The sequence below is a fragment of the Rasamsonia byssochlamydoides genome (genome assembly GCF_041956645.1).
Source record: "Rasamsonia byssochlamydoides strain NRRL 3658 unplaced genomic scaffold VTN77scaffold_29, whole genome shotgun sequence".
Classification (NCBI taxonomy): domain Eukaryota; kingdom Fungi; phylum Ascomycota; class Eurotiomycetes; order Eurotiales; family Trichocomaceae; genus Rasamsonia; species Rasamsonia byssochlamydoides.
The window spans coordinates 195,540-222,411 of NW_027192412.1; the positions used below are offsets into that span (position 1 = coordinate 195,540).

The following is a 26,872-nucleotide window of genomic DNA, read 5'->3' on the forward strand; positions in this document are numbered from 1 at the left end:
AAAGGTTCCTCTTGACCACCAACTTTTTGCAGATTGTCGGCAGCAAGCATATACGAACAGTTCATATGGAAATCGAGTATCTTGGAGGCCACAGTGTGTCATGAGTCGGAAAAGTTCACCGTCCACACGACATTCTTAGTATTAATGCTCAGTGAATGGGACGCGGCCGCGATGAGAACCGCGGAACGCAAAAAAAAACACGCTGGATGCAGCAGAAACTGACCGTAAGCCAGTCAGCGGACATAACGCGGGTGCAGAGCCTGGGACGCGAGGGTGTTTATGAAAGGCTTTTCTCGTAGCGGGGAGATGGGGTTCCGATCAGCCTCGTCCCAAGGTTCCGGGCTGCAAACCAAAGACATTACGCCGGCAGGTCCGGCGCAGTGTTTGTATGTGCATTCCATGTTTATCTTCCCGTCTCGGTATTATTATGATCATGAATGAGGGGATGAGAGAAGCGTGTTTGACCGGGTGCAGCGCGCCAGAGCGCGTTGAGCTGCGAGGCTTCTGGACTCGCAGCGCGCAGTTGCAGCCTTGGTCCTCCGTAAGCTTGGAAATAATCCAAGGTTAATATTCCCGTTCTGGGACAAGCAGCCACAGCTCCCTGGACCGGATGGACAACGACTGGCTGCACACGCTTCGAGTGGGCTGAACAAGGGAACGGAGTCCGACGGCGCCTTGGTCCCCACGGCCCAGTGACGTATGGGAAAAGGTGAATGGAAAAAGAACGCGACCGCCTCCAATCACTAAGGTACCAGCCTTGCTCCATGGATCCGGTGGAACAGCTTAGTGAAGCAGCTCGCTTTTGAACGCTTTTGCGTTGCTAGCCATGCTCCACGCGCGCGTACTCGGCAGGGAACAGCGCTGTTGTTGAAACCGGTTCTGCGACCGCGAAGGCACGCTGAAACTACTCACCACCGCAACTCAACCATGCCGTGCTCAGGCCGCGTTCAGACAGCGTGAACTTGCCAGATTCTCCGTTCTGGAGGTAGGTCCAGTATTTACCAGAATTCAGTTACAGGAGCTCCGTGTCCAGTAGGAGCTTCGAGCATTCACTTTACCATACACCGTACAATACAGACTGCATCCACCGTAGTCCGTACTCTCCAGAGGCTTTGATCAGGAACTAGAATCAAACCAGTCTTTTTGATTTCTCACGGACTGATCCCCATCAAATCACCCGATTCTGTAGACTCGACTCTGGTACGCGTCTTCCCGCAGCGGGAACTTCCATCGGGTGAAGTAACCAAACCGAAGAACGAACTCTCTGTCCACACTCCACAGCCAATCGATCCGTAGAGCAGCCTGTAAGCCGGCCAGTCGACGAGAGCTGAGTGTGCAGCCGTCGGGGCGCGCCTGGCCCAGCACCGTTGGGAAGGAATTTGCGGTAGGCAAGGAAAGAAAGGAAAGGAAAGAAACGAAACGAGACAAGACCAAACCGTATGTGACGCATTACCAATACCATTACCGCCGACTTACCACTCACCTCTCCCCCCCCCCGTATGGTCACGCTTTACCATACGAGCAGCATCGGGAGACTTCAACCTCGTCTCTCCTCCATCTGTCGTGCTTCTTCTCTCCTTCTCGCTCCCACACCCGCCTGGAGAGAGAAAACTCTTCCTTACCTTTTTTTCTCTTCTCCCTCTCCTCCTCCATTTCCGCCCTTTTCCTCTCCTCTTTTCTTCTTCCTTTCCGTTCCATTTCCTTTTCGTGGAGAGATTCGAGCCTGGTCCCGTCAGTGGTCGAGATCCGTCGAACGAAGCAATTCGCTCGACTCGCCGTCTCCCGCGAACGGCACCAGCTCTCCAGTCGAGCTGTGTCCGTCAGCTTCGTGCTTCGACGTCCTTCCTCCTCTCCCTTCCTAGACGTCTGCAATTCGACCCGTCGAATTCGAACCGTCTCCTTTCCTACCCCCTAATTTGACGGTGAGGTTCTCGACCCCGAGACGTCCACGGCCGATTTTCCCACATCACACCCTCTTGCAACATAGAGGTTGAGATCACTGGGCCCGAGTCTGCCGGCAGTCAAATAATCTTCCCTGGTCCATTGCCTGACCATCCTCCTGCCATTGCCCTGCTCGGTATATGATTGTTGGAGCTTTCGCCATTGTGAGAGGTGAGACGAGATCGATTTTCATCCGAGTTCACTCCTCACTACTTTCCCGTAACCTGCGGTGAATTGAGGTCCTGAAGTGGACCTTACACTCTCGTGTGGAATTGGATCGGATAGGCCTGAGTTTTGGCTTGCTCGAAAAATTTGCTCTGGGTCTTGACAGGACTTCTGGACTGGGGGACATCAGGTGCAAGATAAAGATAAATGGGCTTCAATGATGTGACCTCCTGGCCTTGGACGGGTGAATGCTTTTTAAGATAATTCTGAACTAGCATCCCTTCTCGTGCTCCTCCCATTCAAAGGGTTGTGCGGACCTGGAGTAACTCCATCGTGATCCCAGCCAGCATTGACATCCTGCAATCTTTGCAGGATAAGCTGGCCAATTCCAAGCCTTACACCCGCTAGAACCCCAGCATGTCCATTTAAGATGGCATGAAGCACGGTCTGGCAGGACTCGGTTTGGTCCACCGTTGTGGAATGACACATGCCCCCAGAGCTTAACAGGCTGCTTCTCAAGACCGCATTCTCGTCAGGCTATTTCCAGGACCTCTCAAGCGAGAGAATTACTTAATGGAAGGCTAATACGTTGATTCTCTCTGCAGAAAACGTTTCGTGGTGTCAAACCCGACCGATTGTCCCGTCGGCGGATTTTCTCACCCCTGAACGGTTCTCCCGCAAACGACTCGCCAACTCTCCTATACCCGAGTTACGTGTCTCTCCTTAAAAAAGGACACGGATCTGTGACGAGAAGTTGTACGTGCTCCTCCATTCTTCACTTCTTCACCAGGGATCTCCGTTCCACTGACATCCCTTGCCCTTACGTAGGGTTTCCTGCCTGGCTCCCTACCGCGCGCGTGCTCCACATTCCGCGGCACGAGACAGGACTCGCAACCAACCTCGATCTGTCGATTCCCATCAGAGTGGAGGCGTTGACTCGTGCTTCATCTCTTCATCGACAGGCACACGCCAAATAGGAAGTTCATTCCTGCGTCCATCGCCAGCCTAGATGCCAGAGCTGTCTTCACAGTAAGGGTGACGGACCTACCCTCTTTTTTTTTGACGGCCTTCATCCTGGGTAAGTTCCTGCTAAGCTTCACCCTTCTCTCTTTTTACACTCAGCTTTTCCCTTCAAATCTACAATTCCCCTTCGATCCCTTCTGTCACAGCACATATATCTTCACCGTGGAGAATACCGAAGTTAATGAAACTAATTCTGTAATTCAGCTCCGCCCGGGGAAGACTTGAACTCCAGTTTCCTTGGCCGTCTCTTATTTCTTCCAGCGTTTAGATTATTGTCTACGCTGTTACACTCTTTTAATACTTTACTTCCAACTAATTACAATCATTACCTTACAACTTAATTTGACGACTGTCGCTCTCTTGTTTCCGTCGTTCTCCCGATAGATACACACCCACACGGGTTTGTGATCAGGTCCACTCCTTCACAGCAACGCCTACATCGTTCGAAATCGCTCTCTGCCGGTCAGTTCGAGAATCATCTATCCGAAGAGTTGTCCTTCACCCGTCCGAATCACCATGGCATACCACCACCGTCCCAAATCCAACCACCAACCTTGCGATACTTTCTTCGTGGAATCCTGTGACGATGTGCCCCGTCGTCTGGATCCGAAGGAGCAAGCAAAACTCATCGCTCGGGAGCGTCAGTATGCTATCGCAGATCAGCTCTCGACGGTCGCAAAGGAGGAGTATCTGGATGACTGCCTGGCCCACATGCTAGAGATGGATGTGGGTTGTCTTCCTTCTCCCTGTTTGTGTGAACTTGGTCTGACTTGAATCTGTTTTTCTGTCCCAGGCTGCCACCCTTCCTGACGTCGAATCCATCGATATCCAGACGGAGATCCAGTGGTTCATGCGTCCTTACCTGCTCGATTTCCTGATCGAAGCCCATGCCGCGTTCCAGCTGCTGCCCTCCACGTTGTTCCTGACGATCAACCTCCTTGACAGGTACTGTTCGAAGCGGGTGGTATACAAGCGGCATTATCAACTGGTCGGGTGTGCGGCCCTTCTTATCGCTGCCAAATATGGCGACAAGAAGGAGCATGTGCCGACGATCCGGGAATTGAAGTCGATGTGCTGCTCTCTGTATGACGATGACATGTTTCTCCAGATGGAATGGCACGTTCTGCAGACGCTCGGTTGGACCATTGGGCACCCCACGGTTGACAGCTTCCTGCATATCGCGCTGCTGGATGTTCCCTACGACCCGGAAGTGGAGCATCTCGCCATGTACATCCTGGAGATCTCTCTCTTCCACCGGGAGTTTGTGTCGAAGCCGTCGGCGGACCTTGCCAAAGCGGCCTTGGCGCTCTCACGCTGCATTTTGAACCGACCCCAACCTCGCCACACCGAATGGGCGGCGGATTACGATTCGGCAACGTTGGTTGGATTGTCGCAGCAGCTGCACCACCCGTCGCAGGTCCTGTACCGGAAATACTCCTCGGCTCATTACTCGCGGATATCCAAGCTGCTGGAACAGTTCCTTGCCCGGCAGGCCTCGATTGCCAGCTCCTACACTCCGCCAACGCCGCCATCTGAGACTCCGGCGGAGTCGTCGTCGTCGTCGAAACCGTATGCCGGCGAGGTTGGCTTAGCTACTCCGCAGAAGGGTCAATACGCCAATCATCCCAATGGCTATCTCACGCCGCCCATCACACCGGAGAATGAAGGATTTGCCAACAACGGCCTTGCTCCGAATAATGCCGCCAAGGGAGCCTCTGCTGCCTGTCCGGCCTCCCCTACGCCGCCCCCGAATGTCTCATATTCAGATGCCCAGATGTACGATGCTGAGCCTGGGTATGGGCAACATCAGCACTACTCTCAGCCGACTCAGATGAGCTTCAGCTCGGGGTACTGATCCAAAACCTCGGGGGCGTCAATCTTGGGGAATCCATGTCGGATCAGGCGGTGGGGTGGTCATTTTGAGATACAGGGGAACTTAATATCTTTTTTTTTCCGCATATTAATCTCCTTGAAATTTCCCCGAAGAATCTCCTCTTCCCCTTTATTTTGGATGATGATTTCTCCCACCGTTGCTCTGGTTTTCAAAAAACAACAAAAAGAGAAAAAAAATATACTTCTTAATATCCGGGCGTGTGTTACTTGTTAAAACACATCCGCTGTGCCATACATAGTTTTTTCGACACCTGACATAACTATCTATCATTGGGCGATGGGAAGTCATTGATTCTGTTTCTTTTTCTCGCAGAGACCAAGAAGCGGATTTTTCTTATTTTTATTTTTCAATCCTAGATTTTATTACATACCCCTTTCCTTTTTGCATCATATGTTTGTGTGTGTTCTAGATATCTGGCATTTGCAAGCGCGAGTCATTTTTTTCGAGCAACCAAAAAAATGCATTTCGTTTTCTATTCCAGTTCTCCATTGTTTTTTCTCTGTTAGTGAAGCGTTCCGCGATAGTCTCTCTTTTCTGCTGTACTTGTGTGCGTTTGTGCTTGGCATTGTCTGCTTGCTTGCTTGCTTTCCTTTAGCTGTATGGATTCCCTTTGCGTTGGTCCTGTTCTGTCCTTTGCTTTTTTTTTCTTTGGTTTTTTGCTTCTCTCATTTCTAAAGCTGGGTCGGACGCACCTGCTAATCAATCGGGGATGCGTTTCTCCCCGTGTATGTATGCGTATTGTAAGCTTGCCGTTCGTGGAGAAGATCAAGAGATTGGAATAAACAAACACTCGAGAGGAGGGCAAAACGGACATGCGAGGGGCGAAAAGTCGATCAGTCAGAAGGCATGTTCTACTCTACTGTTTTCTCGCACTACTGCATACTCCTCCCCGTACATAGTTCGCAGCAGCAGAAGAGATGACAGAGACAGGTGTGTTCCGGCCCTGCCCGATTTAGTTAGCAATGGCATGGGACCGGATCCATCCATCATCTAGTACATCCAGAATGGAAATTGAAGTTGAAATTGGCAGGAGGCAGAAAAATTGTCCATCTATGTGTGTGCAGTATGTATGTGTATGCAGGGATGCTCGTAGAGGCAGGCATAAATAACTAAGGTCGATCGATCAGTCACAACTAGTTAACAACACACTTGTACTGTACATACACAGTGGCATTCTTGCTGTGAATGTCGGCTCTGTACTCTGTACTCTGTAAATGGTAATCCCTGAATCCCTGAAGGTCCTTTCCGAAGATCCTTTCCGAATAAGGGGGTATCAACAAGTATTCCGTAGCTATATATATATATGTCAAAGTTGATGACATTTTTGACACCTGTCTTGGCGATAATCAAGTTCCTCAGTATTATTATTACCTCCTCCTATCTACGGAGTACTCCGTAGAAGTATGTACCTAGGTACATACCTAGCGCTTCCTGGGAAGGGAAGGGAAGGAAGGATAGCTGTGCTACTGTATGTACTGTCACATACTGGGTCCTGACATGGTGACACCGGTGACACCGACGGGACGTGACAAGATGCGGCACGGCACGGCATAGCAGGACAGGAGGATAGGGAAGCTCCGAAGCCAGGGTTAGGTAAGTAGGTCGTAGGTACCTAAGGTTAGGAATTAGGTAATAATTATAGATGTGGAATTGGAATTGGAATGATGGAATGCATCTTACTCTTTTCCTTCTCCCTCTTTTCTTGCCTTCTATCTTCTTTTTTTTTCACCCCTTCCCCCTTCCTTTTGCAGAGTTCAAGGACATTTGTAAGGGAGAGGAGGAGGTTCACTCTCCACAATTTTCCTTCTTTGTTTTCCCTGTCAAGGGATCATTTATGTCTAGTCTGGTCTTACCTAGGTATCTAGGACTCTAGGTTGGAACTGGGATGATCCCTACGATAGAAGAACGGGGGAAAGGGGGAATCTACTCCGTACTGCTGGAAGCGGAACAAACAAACGAGACAACAACCATCCTTGCATTCAAGTGTTGCAGTCTATACGGAGTACATGATATATACAACTCACTCAGTCGTTAGTACTGTACGTATCGTCACTCCCACCCCTCAATACCCGCCGCAAAACTCTCCTCCAGACCCGTCCACGACTTGCCAAAGAACGACCGCAGAATCTCCTCCGCCCTCTTCCTGGGCCTGATATCAGACAGATCGCGCCCTTCGTTGGCAGGCGGGTCCGGGATGCGCGTGTTGTTGGGTCGCAGCTTGCGGAACAGCTGGATGATGTCGGTCCAGTTGAACTCGTGCGCGAAGGCGAAGAGCCGCTCGGAGTGGATGTTGGGGTCGAGCAGGGCGGCGATGTGGAGGCGGGCGTTGTCGCGGACGTCGACGAAGTATTCTATTTAGACTAGTGGTTAGTTGTGATTGCATATCGTGTTGAGACGACTGTGATAGAGGGTGAGATAAATTGACTTACGCGGAGGAAGAAGGTTCATCGCAGACGCATCTCCCTTGAGGAGATTCCGAGCCCAGCCCATCGTCGACCCGCGAATTTCAGGATGGAGGATCGGTCCGGACTGTCGAGTGAATCAGCTGACTCATTCATAGACCCTTTCTCACTGATTTTATAGAATTTTTCTGGGATGGTGAATACTGACATTGAAATTCGGAAGCACAGCATTCAGCACAAAGCCCGGCTTGTGCGTTTCCACCCACTTCCAGGCCGCTTTCTCAGCTTCAACCTTGGAGGCCGCATAGACGACGTACGGTCTGGCCTCCGCCGGGGTGGCCTCGTCCCAGGCTGCTGCCACTGCTTCGTCGTTCCATGTATCTGAATAGAAACAAATTGTCAGCCAGCTGTCAGCTGAAGGGACTGAGATGATGGATTTACTCACCCTTCTCCACGACAACGCCTTCCTGGTTCGGTTTGGGAACGAGGGCCGCTGTCGAGGACGATGTCAGCACGAACCGCTTGATCGAGGGCTGCTTGGCGGCTGCTTGGAGCGCGTTGAGTGTCAATTTGACAGCGCTGGGGATCACGGTGTTCGGATCGGGGTTCAGGCTGACGTCTGATGCCTGCGTATAATTATCAGTTCAAGACACTCCTGCCCTAACCCTTGATCACAAGACAGGAAGGAAATGATAACATACGACATGAATCAACCCAGCCGCACCCTTGGCCACCTCATCCAACGCCCCCTCGACGTCCATCCGCGGCACGACCACGCTCTCGTACCGGCCCTTGCCGTGCCGCTCCTCAAACAGCCGGTCTAGCCAGGGCTTCTCGGCGCGGACGGTGCCGCGGACGTGGAACCCGAGCGATAGTAGTAAGTCCACGATGTGTGAGGCGATGTAGCCGTTGGCGCCGGTGACGACGACTGTCGAGCCGGGGGGGATGGCGTAGTTTGAGTTCGACATGGTGGACAGTCGTCGGTTGTGAGGATGGTTGGTAGAATTGAGGAGTTTTGATTCTGCTTTTTTTTTGTACTTATTTAATTGATTACAATGGATCGATTCTCCTTTCACAATATATAGAGAGAGCCCCAGAAGACAAGAGCAACCTATCCTATCTGCGGATGCCCTATTAATACGTCAGTAGACAGACAGATATATATACATATATCATCCAGCATTCAAATAATAATTAGTCAGAATCCAACGCTGGAATAATTAATATCAACAACTGTATTATTAATACGTGATTCGTCGAGTGGGTCTCCTTTCCTATCGAAGAATTTCGTCGAAGTCTATACCTGCTGACCTGACTGTACTACCCAGGAGTGGTAATCGCCGTGAGATTTCACACTTCCACAATAAAAAAAATAATGGCTTATGGACCTGCATTACCTGTGTACATACGTTATTGTGGATGCAGGTGCTGACTGCCTAGTTACTGCTTTGGGTAATACTCGATCCTGCCTTCTTGCTGCTTACTAAGCGAGCATTCCAGGGAGAGAGGGTCTTGGGCAGGTATAACCATGACTGTAATTTTATTCTTTTAAACTTATTCTTATATATTTTTTTTTCAAGAAAAAAAAGTAAAACAAAAAAAAAAGAGCTCCAAACTAAGACAATGACAAACAGATCGTTTGAATACAAACTGGAGCTAGGGTTTCCCACATCTCCGGAAACAGGATATCCAGATCCTGGACATTGCCCTTTCCGTCCAAGAATGCACGCCGCAGCCGTTCACAGTCTGCAACTGACTCAATTTCCAGATCGGCAGACAAGATATGGAGAGATCAAATAAATAGGAATATGACTCGCGGTGCGCAGAAGAGACTCTTCCCCTAAAGCTGTCTCAGCTGTCTCGGCTGTCTCGGCTCTCTTTCTTTGGCTCGTCCTCCACCCGTCATGATGATCGCGATGTTGAATTCCAAGGTCTCCAAGGTGGCCGTCGCGGTGCTCTGCATCTTCTTCCTCTTACGAGCGATCATCGGTCAGAGATACGCCACAAGCGATCTGCTGGCTCGATTCCATGGCCGTCATCATCATGTTGCGGATGACCGCACGCTCGCCAATATCAGGAATGAGACCTTAGGCGTTAGTTACTGCTTGCCTCAAATTGACAGATATAGATCTAACGTTCGTCCAGTTTGAGAAGATTTTCGCCATCGGACTGAAGGAACGCACCGACCGGCATGATTATCTCACCCTGTCGGCTTCCATCTCGGGCTTTCAGGTCGAGTGGATGGACGGAGTGAAGGGGGAAACCATCCCTGAGAAAGCCTTACCTGAGGTGTGCATTTCCTGAAACATGCTGACATGTCAGTCTATTCGTGTACTAAACAGGTCTAGGGATTCAACATGACAATTTTGAAGCCTGCACAAGCGGGCTGTTGGCGTGCTCATATGAATGCGCTTGTCAAGTGTGTGACAGTCGTACTCTGTATTATTAGCGTGACAATGCTGATCTGGAATATAGAATAGTTGAAGACCGCATATCAACCGCGCTGATCATGGAAGACGACGCCGACTGGGACGTCTCGATAAAGTCGCAACTGACGGAATTCGCTCGAGGTGCGCGAGCCCTCCAGCGCACCGAGCATGCGAATCCACAAACTCCCTACGGTGCCGACTGGGATCTCCTCTGGATCGGCGGCTGCGCATCCGGGCCAGGCCCCGATGAGAAAGAATTCTACGTCATCCCCAACGACCCGACTGTACCCCCCGTCCACCACCGCGCAACCTGGGGCGGGCCCCGGGAGGCCTGGAAGACGAAATACCCCAACCTGCCAGAGGACTCGACGCGGTTCGTCTACCGCGCCGCCATGGGCTGCTGTCTGTACGGCTACGCGGTGACGTACGACGCAGCGCGCAAGATCCTCGCGTCGCTGGCGCTGGACTACCTCGACGAGCCGGTCGACAACGCGCTGAGCAGGATGTGCGAGGGCAGCCGCGGCCGGCCGAAGCTGCGCTGCATCGCGCCGTTTCCCAATATAATCGGCATGTACCGCGCGGCGGGCTCGGCGCAGCGGGATTCGGACATCGACTACGGGGCGCCTGAGGTGAGGCATGGAGCTGAGGCGTGGAATCTGGTCTACAGCGTGCGCATGAATATCCACCGGCTGGTGGAGGGTGCGCAGACGGTGCTGTCGCAGTGGAAGGACGAGAACAATGCGTGGTCGAGCAGGGAGGTGCGGCTGGAGGAGTTCGAGTATCCGGGGGGGTATCTAGTGAGTATATAGCGTATACATAGATGTTGAATTCTGGCGGGATATACTATAATTTCAGGAAGAACGCTTCATTATAAAGAGGAAGAAAGAAAGAAAGAGAAAAAAAAGCAAAATAAAAGAAAAGGGAAAAAGAGAAAGGAATCTTTGGTTAAGTGCTTATTCCAGGAAAGAAAAATATGGACAAAATTCATAGTGTCCAGTACAGCGCATATTTATTATATTCAGCATTCTATCTATTTAGACTACCATCAAGCAACCAGGACTACAATTACCTTGACATTTTCCTTCCTTCCTTTCTTTATTTCTTTATCCATCTATCTGCATGTTTTCCAATAATAAGCTAAGCTAATTCAATTCCATCAAATAAGCAAACAGATCACCTCTCAAAGAGATAATAATATCAATGTCAGTATCAACATCAATATATATCAATCCTCTACATGCCCACTTTTCTTTTCTTCAGACCTCCCCTCTTAGAAAGAAAGCTGTCTCTCCATGACTTACAAATAGACAATAGATCGATATAGATAATACATTACACGGGTCTCTCAAGCCAAGCCTGCATGTTTCTCCACCCGTCTATCGCGTCGCGTCGCGTCCCGTCCCGTCCCGTCCCGTCCCGCCTGGCCGGGTCCGGACCGGGGTAATAGTAACCGGAAACCTGGACCTGCGCCTGTCCGGCCCATTGAATACGAAGTACTAGGTATCGATAGACATGGAATTCATCTGATAAGACACTCCTCGTAAATAGGGTTCTGTTGTGTTCGTATTGAACAGATGAATTAATTTATTAGTTAGTTATTTCCCCTTCCCCCCCCCCCCCCCCCCCCCCCTCCTTTTTTTTTTCTTTTCTCTTCATTTCTTTTCTGAGGATTTCAAATTTCCCCTTCTCTTTCTCTTTTTTTATTAACTATTCTTTTACTTTTCCTTTTTTTTGTTTTTATCCTTTTAGCAGCAGTATACTTTAATTAATTAATTAATGTAAAGAGCGCTTCACTTCAGGATGAATAACAGTAGAATAGCGAAGAGAAGAGAGGGAGGTAGAGAGAGAAAAGAAAGAAAGACAGGCTATTAATAACAATAAATAAATACCTTCCTTCCTACCTACCTACCTACTTAACCGGGTAAAAAAAATGATAAATAAATAAATAAAAATATAGATCGTTGATCGATTTTTTTTTCCTTTTCATCATTTATTGGCAGATATTCTATTTCATTTGTTTATTATTATTACTAATATTGCTACATTATTACCTGGAGAATAATAGTTAATGGAGACTAATGAGATGGATGGATGGATGGATAGATAGATAAATGCAGAAGATTGCCCATGCGGAAATGTATACAGATCGAGTAGACACTTACCTACCTACATACTGCTTATCAGGTAGGTAGGTAAGTAAGTAAGTAGGTACCTAATTACCCTAATACCGCTTTATCTGTATTTATTATTATTATTATTAACTATATCTACATAATCTATCTAAATCAAGACTTTTTTTTCTCTTTTTCCCAACCAACATTCCAACCAGGCGAATGAATAATATGAATGGACAATAATACCTGCTTGAGTGTTGGCTGACTGGCTGGATGGCTACCTGACTGCCTGAGTAGCCGCTGACTGACTGACAGCTGAAAGCAAGGCAACGCTGCAAGCCCAGCCCAGAACGTGTCTGATCTGGTTGATTTTCGAATTCTATTCTTGAGAAAAAAAAAAGAACATTATTATTATGCACTGCATTCCTTGCGATCTGGTTCTATTAATAGGAATTAATACGGTCTGGCAGGGTTATTATTACTCCGTATTGATTGCTGGTGTCGGTGAGGATATTATTATTTATTCATTTATCGATCTATTTATCTATCGTTTAATCGCTGCTGTTTGCTATATCGCTTTCTCTGGTTTACTTTGCAGATGTTCTCCGAACGTACTGTACCTATATAGGTTACCTAATCCAGTCAAAGACTAGGGCAAGCCATCTACATAATGTGCTGAACATGCCAAAGGGTGTGTATCCCATAGCAGCGGCAGAAATTAATTAATCGCTTAATTACTTAACTGATGAATTCATTCACCTGCTCTGACATGGCTAATCTTTCGTTACTGTCATAGTTAGCTTTCATATTGTCTAAGAAGACAAGCAGAGATTGTTCTTTGACTGCTGCAGCACTCCCTCACAAAACGGCCTTTCGGTGCCGTCCTGGCAGTCCTCCTCCTCCTCTTCTTGATCCTCCAATTCACGGCCGACTACAATAGACCATCCTCCTTGGAGAATGTCGCTGATGCAAGCGCAGGTGTCAAGCGCATTGGCAAGCGCATCGCCAAGGTGTCGATGCTCTACGGCCTGCCCAATATCCTCTACGAGCGAGCCCTGCAGGAGAATGCCGACGATATCGAGCTGCTCCGGCAGCGGCTGGACGAGCTTAACGCGGTTGAGATGGAGAAGTTGATGCAGTCGGAAGTATAGTATATACGTACATACATACGTACTTCGGATGTGAAGTGATTATCATCCATTCTCGGATTGAATTGTATGGGCCGGATTATCAAAGACCAACCGGCAGGGCAGTGTATGTAACGATTTATATGTTTATGAACTATAATATTCGTGGATTCTGCTCAGGCGAAAGATAGTATCTGCTTGCTGTATTGGCTGGTATGGGGCCACTTCAAGTTGAGTTGGTTGATTGATTGACGATGTTTATGACTACAGTTGATTTAAGATCTCCTTACTGGATAATCATGATAATGACAGCCTTTTTTGTTTGTTTTGTTTTCTTTTTCTTTCTTTTTCTGTTTTTTTTTCCTTCCAAGGAAGTGGGCAAGCAAGATACAAATACAAATAAACAGTCCAGACGGATGGCCATTTACTTTACTATGCAATCAGCATCAACATCGTGCGTATTGTATTGTGTATTGTGTATTATTGGGGTTTTGTTTCTCTAAACAGAACTGTCTACATACAAACCGTTTCTGAACAAAGCGATAGAGTAAAGACCAGACCAGACCAGACCCTTAGTATAAAAAAGAACTCAACTCAAAAAAAAAGTTGCAAAAAAGTTGCGACTTGCATTCACCGCATTCCTCAATCGTCATTGTTATTGCTTCATGACAAATCAACTTCGCGGATGAAAGATCATGACATCGTCAACACACCTTTCAGGCGTCGTGATACCAGCACTAGCCTCGTGGAAAGTCGGATCGATCGAAGTGACACCGTCAAGGTGAATTTGCACGTTGGAGCTGCGCTCCGGTGGGTTGGTGGCCGCAGGATTCTTCTGCAGAAACAGAGCTCCAGCGCTTCTGTTTCTCTCTGCCCAGTCTGCCGACCCGCATCGCCTGGATCGGATCCCGAAATAGTTATGGTTAGGGTCTTACGGACCGTAGCAGGAATTGGACGTGGCAAAAGCGTCCCACTGACGACTGTCCCATTGACGACTGCAATCAACGGAGATTGCCGCGATATGTTGCGGAGAATCAAGGGATTTGCCTTAAAAGTCCTCGATCGGGTAGATGGTCTTCTGGTTGAATCCGGAGAGAAAATTGCCACTGGCAACCATTATCCGAATCGCATAGATTTGAACTGAAAACATTCCGGGAGGGACGTATCGTCGACTAGTAACTCTGGGCAGAGACCACAGCCGGCTGTGACCTGTAAGCAAATGACCAAAAAAGAAGACGTAAGGCAGCGGTGACAGCTGGCGGGAACTTACGGGACTGTTGAGCATGCTGTTTCGTTTGTTCCTGCCCTTCTTAATGTGATTCTTCAAGGCGCTCGAATCAAGCGGTTTCAGCAATTCAAAGCTGCACAGCAGCTCCGCGGAAACAGACATGATGGCGCCCCAATTGTCAAATTCTCCACAGTACTGGACAGCAGTCAGTATGTGTGACAAGAGTAGTGCAACGAGAGAAGTGCATACGTTGGGAGCAGAAAAAACCGTAACCAAGATTCTATCTTGGAAAAATTCATAGCCATCTTCCACCACCATGTGCGCTCGACAGACCAAATCGAAATCGTGCCGCTGCAAAAAGTCCATGATCACTTTCTTGCCAAAGCAGTAGCTCACACCCCGCTCGTTCGGTTCCCAATCTTCTTCCATATCTGCCGGGTCACTCCACAGAAGGTCGTTGAGCAGACCATAGTCCGGAACATCTGTCGGACGAGCAATCCCACGGATATCGTCCATGTGCGACAAACTCGGCGAAAGCCCACCGTGGACACAGAAGATCTTGCCCGCGACAATGGAAGCAATGGGAAGACAGTTGAAGGTGTCAATGAAGGTCTTCCAGATCTTGATATTACACCGTCGCTTACATTCATCATAGAAACCGTAGACGCGGGTGACGTTGGCACACTCATGATTACCTCGAAGCAGAAAGAAGTTCTCCGGATACTTGAGCTTGTAGCACAGCAGAAGCAGAATGGTCTCCAAACTTTGCTTCCCCCGATCCACATAGTCACCAAGGAAGAGATAATTAGACGCGGGAGGAAACCCGCACATTTCAAATAATCTGATTAGATCCGTGTACTGGCCATGGACATCCCCAACAATCTTGACCGGGGCTGACAGTTCGAGCAAGGCAGGCTGGGAAAGAAGCAACTCCCGCGCAGCGGTACAGATTGCCACAATTTCCGCATTCTTCAGACACACTGTCTTGGTAACCTTGGTGGAATACCCAGCATCGAGCAGACGCGAAATCATGTCATCCAGATCGATCGACTTAAGAGCTCCCATTCCCATTCCAGGTGAGCCGTTTGTGTCCGTTTGCGCGGAGGCAAGAATATCCAACAGAACAGGATTGATCTGATTTTCGTGTTTCACCAGGATCGACTCGCCGGGAGCTTGGGGAGCGGCCGGTGGTACCGAGGGTGGAGCATCAGATACGTGATCGACCTCGCCACTCTGCTGAGCGGCGTTCACGTCTTTGTGACCACGATTCAGGGACGTCGACTGGGTAGGGGATGGAGGAGGATCGGGTGTTCCTGTGCGAGAGGCAGCTGCCTCATCGGATAATGCAGAGGCTGGAGACTGCGGGCCCCGATAACTGCCAGTGGACTTCACGGAGGCGGCGTCTGACTTGTCTGCCGCGCCATCGGAAAGGCCTGCAGTAGAGCCTCTTGGACTGTCATTGTTCTTGTCGCTGTTCCGTCCCGCACCGGGAATTTTGGATCGAATAGAGCCTCGAAGGGATCGAATGGACTCCTTCGTGTCAGACTTGGAAAACGAGGGGTAGGACTGCAAAGGATCGCCGGAACGGGAGTCGTTCCCGCCCTTAGACTGAGACTGACCCATCACAGATTGACTGATGGGTCACAGCAAGCGAGTATTCGAGTCTCAATTCTGCTGGGGTGGTCGTCCCGGCGTTTAAAGTGGCTGGAATCTTGGAGACAGAAATGAGGAAGATGGGATCAAAGCACGTTAAATAGTCGCCACCGGACCGAGGGGACTAGAGTCAAGTTGGTATCGAGGATGGAGGAGTAGAGATGCTAAGAAGTTCGTAGCGCGCACGAACCCCGCTCAGGTTGGAGAGTCGACCAGCGAAACGGCCGTAACAGAAAACGAGCAGCAGAGTCTCACGAGAACTGCCAAACAGACACTGCAACAGGTCAGTTCAGACGGTCGATAGCTATCAAGGACCAAAGAAGATGGACAGACATGCAAATGGCGAGCAGCCTGGCGAGCGCTGTTCGGACGGATCAAGTTAGCTCAACGTGGACAGCTCGTGGTACGGAGTACACGAGGTCGAGGATGTAACAGGTGAAGGCCACCTGCATATGGCTGAGCCTGTGGGGAAGACAGGTGAGGAGGATGCATCATGGGGAATGCTGGGCGTTGCACAAACCTCAAGACAAGACCTTCCAGAGCAGTGGGTCGTGCCACCTGAATTCTGCCAAGCTGGCTGTGGTGGACAGGAGACAGCAGTCAGAAAGCACATGCACAGAGCAAGGATCACAAGAAGGACAGCGCAAAGGCCAGGAACGAAGAGGTGGAAGCAAGACAGGGCCGGTGGGCGCAGGAGTTGGTGAGCTCAGAGGTGGTCGATCGCCGTTTCTGTCCCATCAGGCCTTGGTTGGTTACCTGTTTGGTCTGGAATTTGCCTGGCCACATCACGTGACATGATGCGGCTCCGCTGCTACGTGACTGCCTACTGGGACGCCCTTATCGTCTCCGCCGGCGTCCTATCGGCTATCGCGCGGAGACAGTGGAGATCATCACAGCCCACCTGATGGTGGAAGCTTAGAACTGAAGATAGCTTGCTTTTAACGCCCGGATTATTCAAGGCTGGAGCAGTATAGGGCATTATATAGTATTACTCCTTGTCGATTACTGCACATCCAAACACACTTGCTAATGAATGTGCTAAGCAGGCGTGGTGCGTCAAACCGATATCATCGCCTATCACATCCAGCCAGCCTCGGTTTTGACTTTCACATTGCGCACTTGCTGACATCAACACTCATGCTCACCGCCAATCTTTGTGGTCAGGTCTCGACCATTCATCTATGCTCCACGTCTGCGGAGCATGGAGCATACAGAGTATCGAGCTGGACTCGCGCGTTGTATTATTAGCAATTCTCACCAAGGATAGAGATTTAGCTAAGGAAACAGCAGTGACCATCCGAGATTTCCCGACGTATTGGCGGCGACTCCTACAGTACGTAGTATTGCTGGCTTTTGGTACTGTATGTACGGAGCATACTCCGTGTTTGCCCGAGGAGTTACTGCTCAACTCACGTGAACACACTGCCAAATGATCTCGAACCAAATTGGGATAATCCACCCTTGGCAACGCGAGGTCACAAGATTCCCACGTGCAGTCTTAGGCCGAGCCGAATTCATGCCATAGTACTCCGTACTAGGAGTCATCACCAAAATCGTCCCCTTTTTTCGTAAATCTATGACCCGCCTCCTCGCATCTCCAGTTCGTAAATCATAGCACTCGCCGCTCTCAGATCGTCCGTCTTGTACAGCACCTAATGAACTGCTGCTCACTTCAACTGCTCGCAGCTCCCATATAATTCCGAGTCTGTTCACCCTGGCTTTCTTTATGCGAATGCAAAAGACGACCCGCACAGGAACAACGCTGTCTTCTAATGAAGTGGAAGTGGGTATACTCTAAGAGTCCACACCGCCTGGCCTCGATCGCACCGGTGGAGCTCCTACAGTAGATAGCAGGAATGAACCCGTGGACATGGTGTATCAAACTATCAATGGGCTCGGATCAAAAAGAGGACTCGATCGTAGCGGCGATGGGGGTTGTTGCAATTCTGCTCCACCAAAGACATTTTAACCATAACAGCCATTCGGTACCCAGTATCACGCTATTGTTTTCTCTGGGTCGATAGTTCATTTTGGTTCTCCTCGAGTTCAATCCGCGTGATGTGCTGCCCGGGGACGACGACAAGCCCGATGAGCCGACTCGTCATGTCTACTTTGATCTTGCCTGTGTCCGTGCTGGTTGTTTCAGCAGCTGCCTTGACAGCAGAGGGGCTCGGAAAGCGATATTCATAGGTGCCAGCGAGAATGATATTCCGATCCTGTGGTCGCGAAAATCAAAGTTAGCATACATCAGAGTCGTAAAAAAGACAATCGTTCAAGTCCATCTATACGACAGAGAAATTCTTGAAGAATACGAACCGTGTCAGTACACTTGAAAGTGCCAACGAACATACGCGTATCGGTTGTATGCACGCGTAGCGTTCGTCCCAACAAGGACTGGAGGTATTGCACCTCCTTGGAATTGTCCATGAAGACTGTTTGGCTTCGCTGGTGACCTCGAACGAGGGAGGGTGAGGGGGAATAAAAGTTCACCCGACAACAGCTTAGTTGCCCCGAGCCCCACCGCATCTAGTTTGGGTAGCTACTACCCGATGACGATGACGAGATAATGTGGACGAGAACAATAAACGATGCACACCTGACAGATGTCGAAGTCTCCAACACTTCTATCAATAAAACACTGTTTTCAAACGAAAATGAATACAGACCGCTGTTCTGGCGACGCTGACGGCTTATATACCAGCATGGTCTTTGAAATGCTAACACACCGTCTGACAGACAGGAAAGGTACATTGGCAGGAAAAACTTCTGTGTATGTTCCATTTTTCCAGGATGAGAAGCCGAAGGTCCATCGCTAAACCAAGCGACATCATCGGAAGACCAACCAAGATATAGATACAACCATGTATGTACAGAAAAGATGATGGCAGGCTAACGCTGCAATCCGGAATGAAACCCATTAGAACACGATACCAAAACCAGTCGTACCCAAAACGCCACCGATGGCACCAGAACACCCGTACCAAAATAATCAAACAATGCAGAAAGATTGGGAGAATGCGTCCTCCCCTGCGAATGGCAGCGCGCCTCAGCAGTGATAGATGCGCATCAAAATGCTGCTCTTGATGTTGTCAAATGACATATGAATCCCACGGAGATGATTGAATATGCTGCAGATTGGCAAGGACATGACAGGAAAGTTGTCACATCCATCCGAGCCCTCCAACCCATCTTCTGTCTTCCAGAGCGGAATCTCCCCCTGTATAGTTCATTTCCATCTCAACATCCATTTCCATTTCTCCAGACAGAGAAGCCTCGGACCCGCTGTCCGCTCTGACGTCCATGGAGTGACTCTGCATCATGCCATCTTTGAAATCTGACCCGTTTTCCTTGTTTTGTGACATGCGCGTTGATGAGGAAGAGGCTCGGACAGGTTTAAAGAACTTGAGCAGTGTCTGTTGACGCGGATCAATGGGTTCAGCCTCTGGTGACGGACTGGGGGACATGGGTTCATCTAGGGATGGCGACGGCGACGAGGCTTGCTCTTTTTGTGCTGAGAAGAGCAGACGCAATGTATTTTCTAATCATCCATCAGACGCCATTGCCGCAAAAAGGCATGCTAATCAATGCTTACCATAGACTGTCTGGTCGTCAGGGCGGTCGTTCCGAAACCGTTTCCGCGTGCGACTGTTGAGATGCCGTGGTGTCTCATCAATCACGACTGCGTCAGGGCAGAAGGGAGTGCCATTGGAGGAGGCAAGTGTTGGAAAAGAAGCCTTGCGTTTGAGAGCCATGGTTCCTCGCAACTGGGCACTGTACAAGAGTACCCCGTACCTAGTGAGAGGGACCCTGGGGAGGGAAAGCACTATATAGGAATTGGCCAGCCACAGCGCAGGTAGCGGCACCAGACGCGTTCCTTTGTACAGCACGGCTGGTAATATGGAATGCAGTATGCATCCAAACCAGCAGGAACAACAATGGATAGAAAAAGCGCGTGCGGAAGGGGGGCAAACTGGGAAGGCTGGCTGTCAGCGAGGTACTCCGTATTGCCCTTAACGGTGGTTGGTGAAGAGACACGCGCCTTGAGGCGGCTGACAATACAAGACCGCGTAACGGAGGCTCCGTATCGAACTCCGGGACGCGAAGAACACGCGCTAGCCTGATTGGGGTTAATTGCACCGATCCCGTTCCGCGTCAGTATCGGCCAATCATGCGACAGAATTCCCGATACGGCAGTGTCCAGAAAAGCTACTCCGTATTGAGACAATCACTAGAAGATAACTCTATAGGTCAAAGCACCTATGGATCTCATTGTTCTTCTACCTAAATAAGCTTTATTCAAAGCTACTATCTACAGGCCTACCAGCACAACCCCCACGAGATGTCTCTCCTGTCTTATGTAAAACGCCTATTCTTTATTCTTGTCACTACCTTTAGGCTACAGCCTCATCAGTACAGCCTTCTTAATTCACAGAAGAGATGCGTAGGCAATTGCTGGGATCCAGACGGATGTCAATTCCACTGTTGTTAACCTTAATTGTTTCCATACGTCATTTTAAATAGAACATCCACATCTCGGATCTGAACTTGAGAACAAGGCAACAAGAACCACCACCAATCATTCAAACAAGGTCTGATAAGGTTACTGATATTAATTTTTTTTTGTTCTGAGACCAATCCCCGACTGAGAAACTTGCTATTTATTCTACGGGATGTAATAATCGTACCACCAAAATGATATTAGGGTTGTCAACCAGGTGAAGCATTTTGACGATTTGAAAACAGCTAACAGCAGTTTTCGAGGGAAAGAGAGAGAGAGAGAGATTTGAGGGAACTACAAATTGTACTATGCGGAGAGCCTCTGGGCTAGATATATACGCCGTTATGTTAGGATCCAGTGTCAAGGGAGGGATTTCATGGGCAGTCTAATATCTTTTTAGACTAATTTTCTCTATTGAGAAGAAAGATTAGATTAGCTGGGTAGAGAATTATGAAGGGTGAATCTAGTACCTAATTGAGTACCTAATTGACATCATGCGCACTCGGAGTCCGCGACCTCTATCGGCATGCCGTGCCTGGCCCAGGCCAAGCCCGCTATGACGACCCCTCCCCCACACCAGTCTATCCCCACTCTCGACCATACGTCAGTACGCCCAACTGGCCTGTCTCCCCAACTTCCTACACATGTTATGAAGAATCTCTTTAAGAAATTCTCAAAAATGTCGACCAGAAGACCATCTCACGCAGGTTCGTGGTATGACGACGACCGCGCCAAGTTGACTGCCGACCTTGACGGATGGCTTGCTGCCGTTCCTAAGGAGATTGAGGGATTGGGCCCTCTGCCCATTCCTGGAGCGCGAATCATTATTGCCCCGTAGGTTGAAGCTTGCTTTGCTTTGCTTTGCTGTTTGTCTTATACTGACTTCTCAGTCATGCGGGATACGCGTACTCGGGGCCATGTGCTGCGTACGCCTACAAGGCATTGGACCTGTCGAAAGCGTAAGTAGGATTAAGCGACGAGACTCGTTGGCTCTCGACTGAATGAACGAAGCAAACGCATCTTCCTGCTGGGACCATCCCATCACCATCCCCTCTCGACCATTGCCTTTCCCGAGCTTACGACCTACTCGACTCCGCTCTCTGACGAACCCCTCCCGCTCGATACCGAATTGATCAGCAAGCTTCGTTCCTCATCGGCCAGTTTCGAGACCATGTCCCGCAGAATCGACGAGAGAGAACACAGCCTGGAGCTGCACCTGCCCTACATCCACCGTCGGCTACAGCTCCAATACCCCGACCGCCCGGCGTCTGAATATCCGCCTCTGGTCCCGATCATGGTTGGCAGCACCAGTCCCGAGACTGAACGTGCTGTAGGCGCTCTCCTCGCGCCCTACCTCGCCGACCCAACCAATGCCTTCATCATCAGCTCCGACTTTTGCCACTGGGGCCTCCGATTCGGCTACACGTACTACGTCCCTCAGGCGCCCAAGCAGACCCCTCCACTTCCCCTCTCGCATGACTCTCTCCCGCAACCACCGACGACCACCGAAGCAGCAGAAGAAGCTATCAGATTCGTTTCCGGCCAGCGAGCCCTGAGCCGGAACAGCGAGCTCCAGGCCGAAATCTACGACAGCATCTCCGCCGTCGACATCGCGACGATGAAGGCCATCACGACGGGCCAGACCAAGGAATTCCTCAAGATCCTTCGCTCGACTGGGAATACCGTGTGCGGACGCCACCCGATTGGCGTCATCATGGCGGCGTTGGAGGAGGTTGCTGCTAAGGACACTTCGACGGACAAGGGCAAGTTCCATTTCATCAGATATGAGCGGAGCTCCGATCCCGATGTTGTGTCTGAGAGCTCGGTGAGCTACGTGTCTGCTGTTGCTGTGATGTAGTGGGTTGCCATGTCACCTCGTATCTTCTTCTTCTTTTTTTTTCTTTTGTTGTTTGTCTTTTCTGCAATTCCGCTCTAAAGATGTGAAGTAGACGAACTTTACATTTATTGAGAGTTGATCAACTCTGAAATAGACAAGTGCGTTATGTTCTTGATTGGTTGAACTGAGGTTAGCTTCGTTGCTAAAGGAAGTACCGCAATGCTACAATTCCATAAAAACAAAATCAAATCCAAGGAACTCTAATAATATGATCCCTTCGTAATGTACATGTACATACATGGATGATGCACATGAAATGACGCAAAGGATGATTTCCTTTTTTTTTTTCTCTCTTTCCCCCTCTTCATCATTGTCTCCAGATTGAATTAAAATTAAACGTGGAATAATTAATTAGGTACAGTCAATAGGTATGTACAGTACCTAGATACCATAGGTAGTCTACTCGGGTAACTACCTAGTACCTAGGTAGTCTTGGATTCAGGGCTCGGATTCAGGGTTGAGGTGATCAACTTTTAACCAACCAAGTAAGCAAGCAAGCATTTCAACAGCTTTCCCATCTGACAATTTCGTTCCAACTGGGTTAAGCTAGCTAGCGTTAGGCATAACCCCGTCTCATCCCTGTCTAGGTACATACAGAACGTAGCTATGTACCTTAGGGTTATATAACCCTATGGGATGGATCTATCTCTTATCCACCCACCGAGCGAGCGGACAAGGCAACAACTAACAAAGCATAGTCCAAGCATAGATAATTTCAATTGTGTAATTTATGTACACGAAACTGAACGAGAGTAATTGCAAAACCGAAATATGTACAGAAAAGTGCAAACCAAAAAGAAGCCTAGCCTGGACCTTGGACTTGAACTTGACTTGACTTGGGCCCGGCCAGGTGAGTGAGTAAGAGCTGCAATCAACATCCAATCTCCCCAGTAAAGGTAAAAGCGAGTGATAGTCATCCTGTCACGTGTAGGTAGGGAACTGGGAGAAGAGAAAAGAAGGTAAGGGTTCACTACCTAGTTTCGTTTAGGGTTAACGAGTGTGTTTTTGGAGCGAGTGCCAGGCCCATCGATCAGTAGACGTGTGAGCGATACGGTCAAGATTCCACTACGCGGCCGGTCACTTCTTCAGCTTATGCCGCCGTCGCGGTAGCCACCGCCGCAGCAGGAGTCATTGGCGGTGCTGTCGCTGAGAGCAACGTGTTGGTCGGGCAAGGTACTTTCAGACCAGCAGACAGCGACGCCAACCCCGCAGGCTGGAGCGCGTCGATGGTCGACGGCGCCGGGAGCTGGCCGACATAGGCGTTGAAGTTGTAGATGCCGCAGATGCAGGTGTCGACGATGTCCTTGAGACTCGTCCCGCTGAGGACAGTCTGGCCGTTCCGCGTCACGGAGAAGGACTGCTTGCCGATGCCCATGGGCAGCGAGAAGGCGCTAGCCCCAGCCTGCGCGGAGAAGGTCTTGCTCTGGTTGCCAGACGTCGCCTCGATGGTGGCCGGCTGGGTCAGCAGTGACACCACGAAGACTTCATCTGCCATCTCCTGCCACCCGTTGGGCCGGCCTTCGAAGAAGTTCCCGCTCGCGTTGTTGGCCGGGCTCATGGTGTTGTCGGTCGCGTCGCAGTCCAGCCCCTTGGGGGTCGGCCGGTACCAGTAGATCAGCTTGTCCTCGGTGATGTAGCTGTTGATGGACGTCGAGCCGTCCTTGTACGCGGCGATGAAGGGGGCGGCCATGTCGAGCCAGCCGTTGTGAGGCCTGTTCAACGTCTGTTAGCAAAAACTCCAGCTGGCAACTTGAATGGAAGAGAGTCTTACATATCCATGGCCCATTTCGAAGCTCCATCATCGGTGTGAGGCGACGACAGCGGACCGACATAGTGCGACTCGCCATAGTCATTCCACGTGATGATCTCAACGAATTGAGGCCCCAGGGTCAGGATGTCGTTCCACCGGTCGTACCAGAGGAGGTCAGAGGGGAACACCCAGTTCTTGCTGTAGGAGACTTCGGCGCCGTAGTGGGTAGAGAACCAAGCAGAGACAGCTATTATAGTAAGTCAGCTGATCAAATTGCTGCTGGATTGACAACTCACGTGCTAGGTAAGGCTTCCCGTTCAGGGCAGCAATGTACGCATTATCTCCGTCCGCAACCGTGAAGTTGGCTCCTGGCGTCGGGGCCTTGTTGTCGCCATTGTTGGGCCAGGCCATCCAGTTGAGGGCACCGCCAATGTTGCCAAAGTCGTGGTCGTTGGGATGGAAGTTGGGGACGAAGAACAGCTGCATGCTGCTGGCCTGCTCGACCGCATTCGCATCGAGCCCATCGCCCGCGAAGGAGGAGACAAAGGTGCGGTTATCGAATTTCAGCTGCGCCGGCATGTCCGCGTACTGCGCAACCTTGGCGCCGATGGCGCTGGCCTGGCTGGTGCTCCACCAGTTGAAGTCGAACGAGATGAAGACCTTCATGCCGTTGTTCTCCGCGGACTGGTAGGCGTAGCCGAGCTGGGTGTCGGTGTACGGGTCGGTGCCGATGTTCAGGGCAAAGGCATCGATTCCCATGGACTTTGCGCGCTGCATGTCGGCGTCATAGTCTGCAGCACTTTGACGGTTGCCGACGATGCCAATCTGAGACGCAGCCGTCAGCCGTTAGCCGTCGTTGGTAAGATGTTATATACGTTGTCGAGGAGTCTTACCATGAAATGGGCAAAGACGAGCCTGTCAGCTGTATTAGAGGCTCGTGGAGCAAGCTGAACGCCATCAGAGACAGGAATCGCTGCTGCGGGGGTGACAAGGAGGGCCCCGAGCGCAGAGGTAAGGAGAGAAAAGAGTAGGTTAGTCATGATTGTTATGATGATGCTAATGAGGGTGGTTTGGATGAAGGAATGACTTGGATGGTCGGCACTGTTGAAGAATCTGGAGCAGGAAGAGGGGAGTGAAGAGCAATATATGGGAAGAAATACAGGACAGCTCGCACTGACTTTCACCTACAACCATCGGTAGAAGCCGTCGAAGCGGAATGGACCTATATTCTGAAGCTGTAAACGCAGGTAAATCCCGTTGGCCCCTCATCGCGCCAACAAGGATAACGATGTTGTCGAATGTCCTGCTTATGACCATCCAGCATGACCGACCCAGAATCACCTCGCAAAGAAGGCCAAGATGCCAAGGCGTAATGACAAGGAGGACCAAAGAGGGAAAACTTGATCTGTTTATATGAAATTAAATTAAGCATTATCACATGGACAGTGCTTTCGCGGGGATGCTAGCAAGGGAAGCCCTACAGCTGTGAGCTTAAGTCGCATCCTGGGTGCAACGAATGGTGAGAAAGTTGACCAAAAAGGAAATTCGTAAGATTACTGGGGGCCATGAGGACAGCGAAGTCAACAGATCCGGTCAGTTGGGATAGACAGGCAATACTGGATGAGTAGGTGTTACATTGGGGAAAGAAGGTATTTTGTTGGAATCTGCAGATTGGGGGCTATCTTGCGTCATTAAAGAATCAATAGAATGAATCAGTGGAAACAAAGGTCAAACAAAGCGTTCTCTATATAGTGTAAACGGTTGAAGATACTATTTGATCTCTGCCTTCATAATATCAGTTGCTCTGATGAACATACGCAGTTGAGTGCAACTCAATCCTATGCTTGTTCAGGGTATGGAGAAAGCATGCCATGATACGGTGATGACAGTCCAAATCGACTGCTATGTCAGATCTAACGGAGCTAATTCACTTGGTAACTTGATACTACCTAACGCTGACATTAGTCATGTATCTCGATAAGATTGATGGGATGTATGTATATCATCGAAGCGTTTGGCCGAGATTAGCTCGTTTCACCATAGGGCTGGCACCCATGACCCGAGCAGTTGGCACTCGCTAAGAAAGATAATTATTGGCCACTGAATACCGGGGACGTTGTCGAGACTGGAATCTCCTCTCTCCGGATCGCGTGGTCGATCCAGCAGTGTAATTAAGGTTGACGATTAACTACCTCACGGAGGCTCACGCTGGACCAAGGCTAAGTTCTAGGCTAATTCTAACCAGGAAGGTAACTAACTCCCGCACGTTCCTTCCTCGATGGCCACGCGACGCTATCAGCCGATACGCGGCGAATTACTCCGTACTAATCGAACAAACAGCCTGGAACCAACACGAAGGATCGCTGTTGCACACCGTCATCCTGTTGGAATTCTCAATGCTACCCTCAACCCCGACGATACCACGTCGATGTGTATCTTCGCGAGAAAGAGATGCCTGTACGAGCAGATAGCAAGAGTCGATGCAGAGAATGACATTGGTGACAGCTGACTACAGAGGATCTCACATCAGAGCCGCACGTGTCGTGCAAGATGACACGGATGGAAAAAAAAAAGAAATGGAAGCGGAGAATCTGTGAGCATGCATGCTTGCTTGACACTGATTATGCACAAATAAGCTGAGCTGACTAATTATCTGACATGAAGAAATGAGCGGAGATTACGATTGAATCCTTCCAACAGTGTACCTGCAGTGGCTTCGGGTAATAGAAGCCCATTTTGTACAGAAACGGA

The 26,872-nt window shown here is 49.8% G+C and overlaps 11 protein-coding genes across 11 annotated transcripts; 5 read left to right on the plus strand and 6 right to left on the minus strand.

Annotated features, from left to right (window-relative positions):
• Window positions 1–306: 306 nt before the first annotated feature.
• On the plus strand, window positions 307–696 carry VTN77DRAFT_4034 (uncharacterized protein; the record flags this gene model as incomplete). The annotated part of the gene is made up of 3 exons (XM_069420049.1): window positions 307–386; window positions 475–541; window positions 598–696. The coding sequence occupies 3 exons, from the start codon at window positions 307–309 to the stop codon at window positions 694–696; spliced, it is 246 nt and encodes an 81-aa protein (XP_069277938.1).
• A 2,949-nt stretch (window positions 697–3,645) lies between these two features.
• Window positions 3,646–4,984, plus strand: VTN77DRAFT_4035 (uncharacterized protein; the record flags this gene model as incomplete). Its single annotated transcript, XM_069420050.1, has 2 exons — window positions 3,646–3,855; window positions 3,923–4,984. The coding sequence occupies 2 exons, from the start codon at window positions 3,646–3,648 to the stop codon at window positions 4,982–4,984; spliced, it is 1,272 nt and encodes a 423-aa protein (XP_069277939.1).
• Window positions 4,985–7,072: 2,088 nt separating this feature from the next.
• VTN77DRAFT_4036 (uncharacterized protein) lies at window positions 7,073–8,393 on the minus strand (the record flags this gene model as incomplete). Its single annotated transcript, XM_069420051.1, has 5 exons — window positions 7,073–7,374; window positions 7,453–7,552; window positions 7,634–7,806; window positions 7,871–8,051; window positions 8,127–8,393. 5 exons carry the CDS (start codon window positions 8,391–8,393, stop codon window positions 7,073–7,075), a joined length of 1,023 nt encoding a protein of 340 aa, XP_069277940.1.
• A 936-nt stretch (window positions 8,394–9,329) lies between these two features.
• On the plus strand, window positions 9,330–13,119 carry VTN77DRAFT_4037 (uncharacterized protein; the record flags this gene model as incomplete). The annotated part of the gene is made up of 6 exons (XM_069420052.1): window positions 9,330–9,518; window positions 9,571–9,714; window positions 9,774–9,844; window positions 9,901–10,651; window positions 11,169–11,300; window positions 12,820–13,119. 6 exons carry the CDS (start codon window positions 9,330–9,332, stop codon window positions 13,117–13,119), a joined length of 1,587 nt encoding a protein of 528 aa, XP_069277941.1.
• Window positions 13,120–13,780: 661 nt separating this feature from the next.
• Window positions 13,781–14,239, plus strand: VTN77DRAFT_4038 (uncharacterized protein; the record flags this gene model as incomplete). The annotated part of the gene is made up of 1 exon (XM_069420053.1): window positions 13,781–14,239. One exon carries the CDS (start codon window positions 13,781–13,783, stop codon window positions 14,237–14,239), a length of 459 nt encoding a protein of 152 aa, XP_069277942.1.
• Window positions 14,240–14,267: 28 nt separating this feature from the next.
• VTN77DRAFT_4039 (uncharacterized protein) lies at window positions 14,268–15,946 on the minus strand (the record flags this gene model as incomplete). Its single annotated transcript, XM_069420054.1, has 3 exons — window positions 14,268–14,297; window positions 14,366–14,518; window positions 14,573–15,946. 3 exons carry the CDS (start codon window positions 15,944–15,946, stop codon window positions 14,268–14,270), a joined length of 1,557 nt encoding a protein of 518 aa, XP_069277943.1.
• Window positions 15,947–17,976: 2,030 nt separating this feature from the next.
• Window positions 17,977–18,403, minus strand: VTN77DRAFT_4040 (uncharacterized protein; the record flags this gene model as incomplete). Its single annotated transcript, XM_069420056.1, has 2 exons — window positions 17,977–18,192; window positions 18,293–18,403. The coding sequence occupies 2 exons, from the start codon at window positions 18,401–18,403 to the stop codon at window positions 17,977–17,979; spliced, it is 327 nt and encodes a 108-aa protein (XP_069277944.1).
• Window positions 18,404–19,137: 734 nt separating this feature from the next.
• VTN77DRAFT_4041 (uncharacterized protein) lies at window positions 19,138–19,728 on the minus strand (the record flags this gene model as incomplete). Its single annotated transcript, XM_069420057.1, has 2 exons — window positions 19,138–19,514; window positions 19,569–19,728. 2 exons carry the CDS (start codon window positions 19,726–19,728, stop codon window positions 19,138–19,140), a joined length of 537 nt encoding a protein of 178 aa, XP_069277945.1.
• Window positions 19,729–21,153: 1,425 nt separating this feature from the next.
• Window positions 21,154–22,332, plus strand: VTN77DRAFT_4042 (uncharacterized protein; the record flags this gene model as incomplete). The annotated part of the gene is made up of 3 exons (XM_069420058.1): window positions 21,154–21,308; window positions 21,365–21,433; window positions 21,486–22,332. The coding sequence occupies 3 exons, from the start codon at window positions 21,154–21,156 to the stop codon at window positions 22,330–22,332; spliced, it is 1,071 nt and encodes a 356-aa protein (XP_069277946.1).
• A 1,129-nt stretch (window positions 22,333–23,461) lies between these two features.
• Window positions 23,462–24,061, minus strand: VTN77DRAFT_4043 (uncharacterized protein; the record flags this gene model as incomplete). Its single annotated transcript, XM_069420059.1, has 1 exon — window positions 23,462–24,061. The coding sequence occupies one exon, from the start codon at window positions 24,059–24,061 to the stop codon at window positions 23,462–23,464; it is 600 nt and encodes a 199-aa protein (XP_069277947.1).
• A 234-nt stretch (window positions 24,062–24,295) lies between these two features.
• Window positions 24,296–24,898, minus strand: VTN77DRAFT_4044 (uncharacterized protein; the record flags this gene model as incomplete). Its single annotated transcript, XM_069420060.1, has 1 exon — window positions 24,296–24,898. The coding sequence occupies one exon, from the start codon at window positions 24,896–24,898 to the stop codon at window positions 24,296–24,298; it is 603 nt and encodes a 200-aa protein (XP_069277948.1).
• Window positions 24,899–26,872: the final 1,974 nt, after the last annotated feature.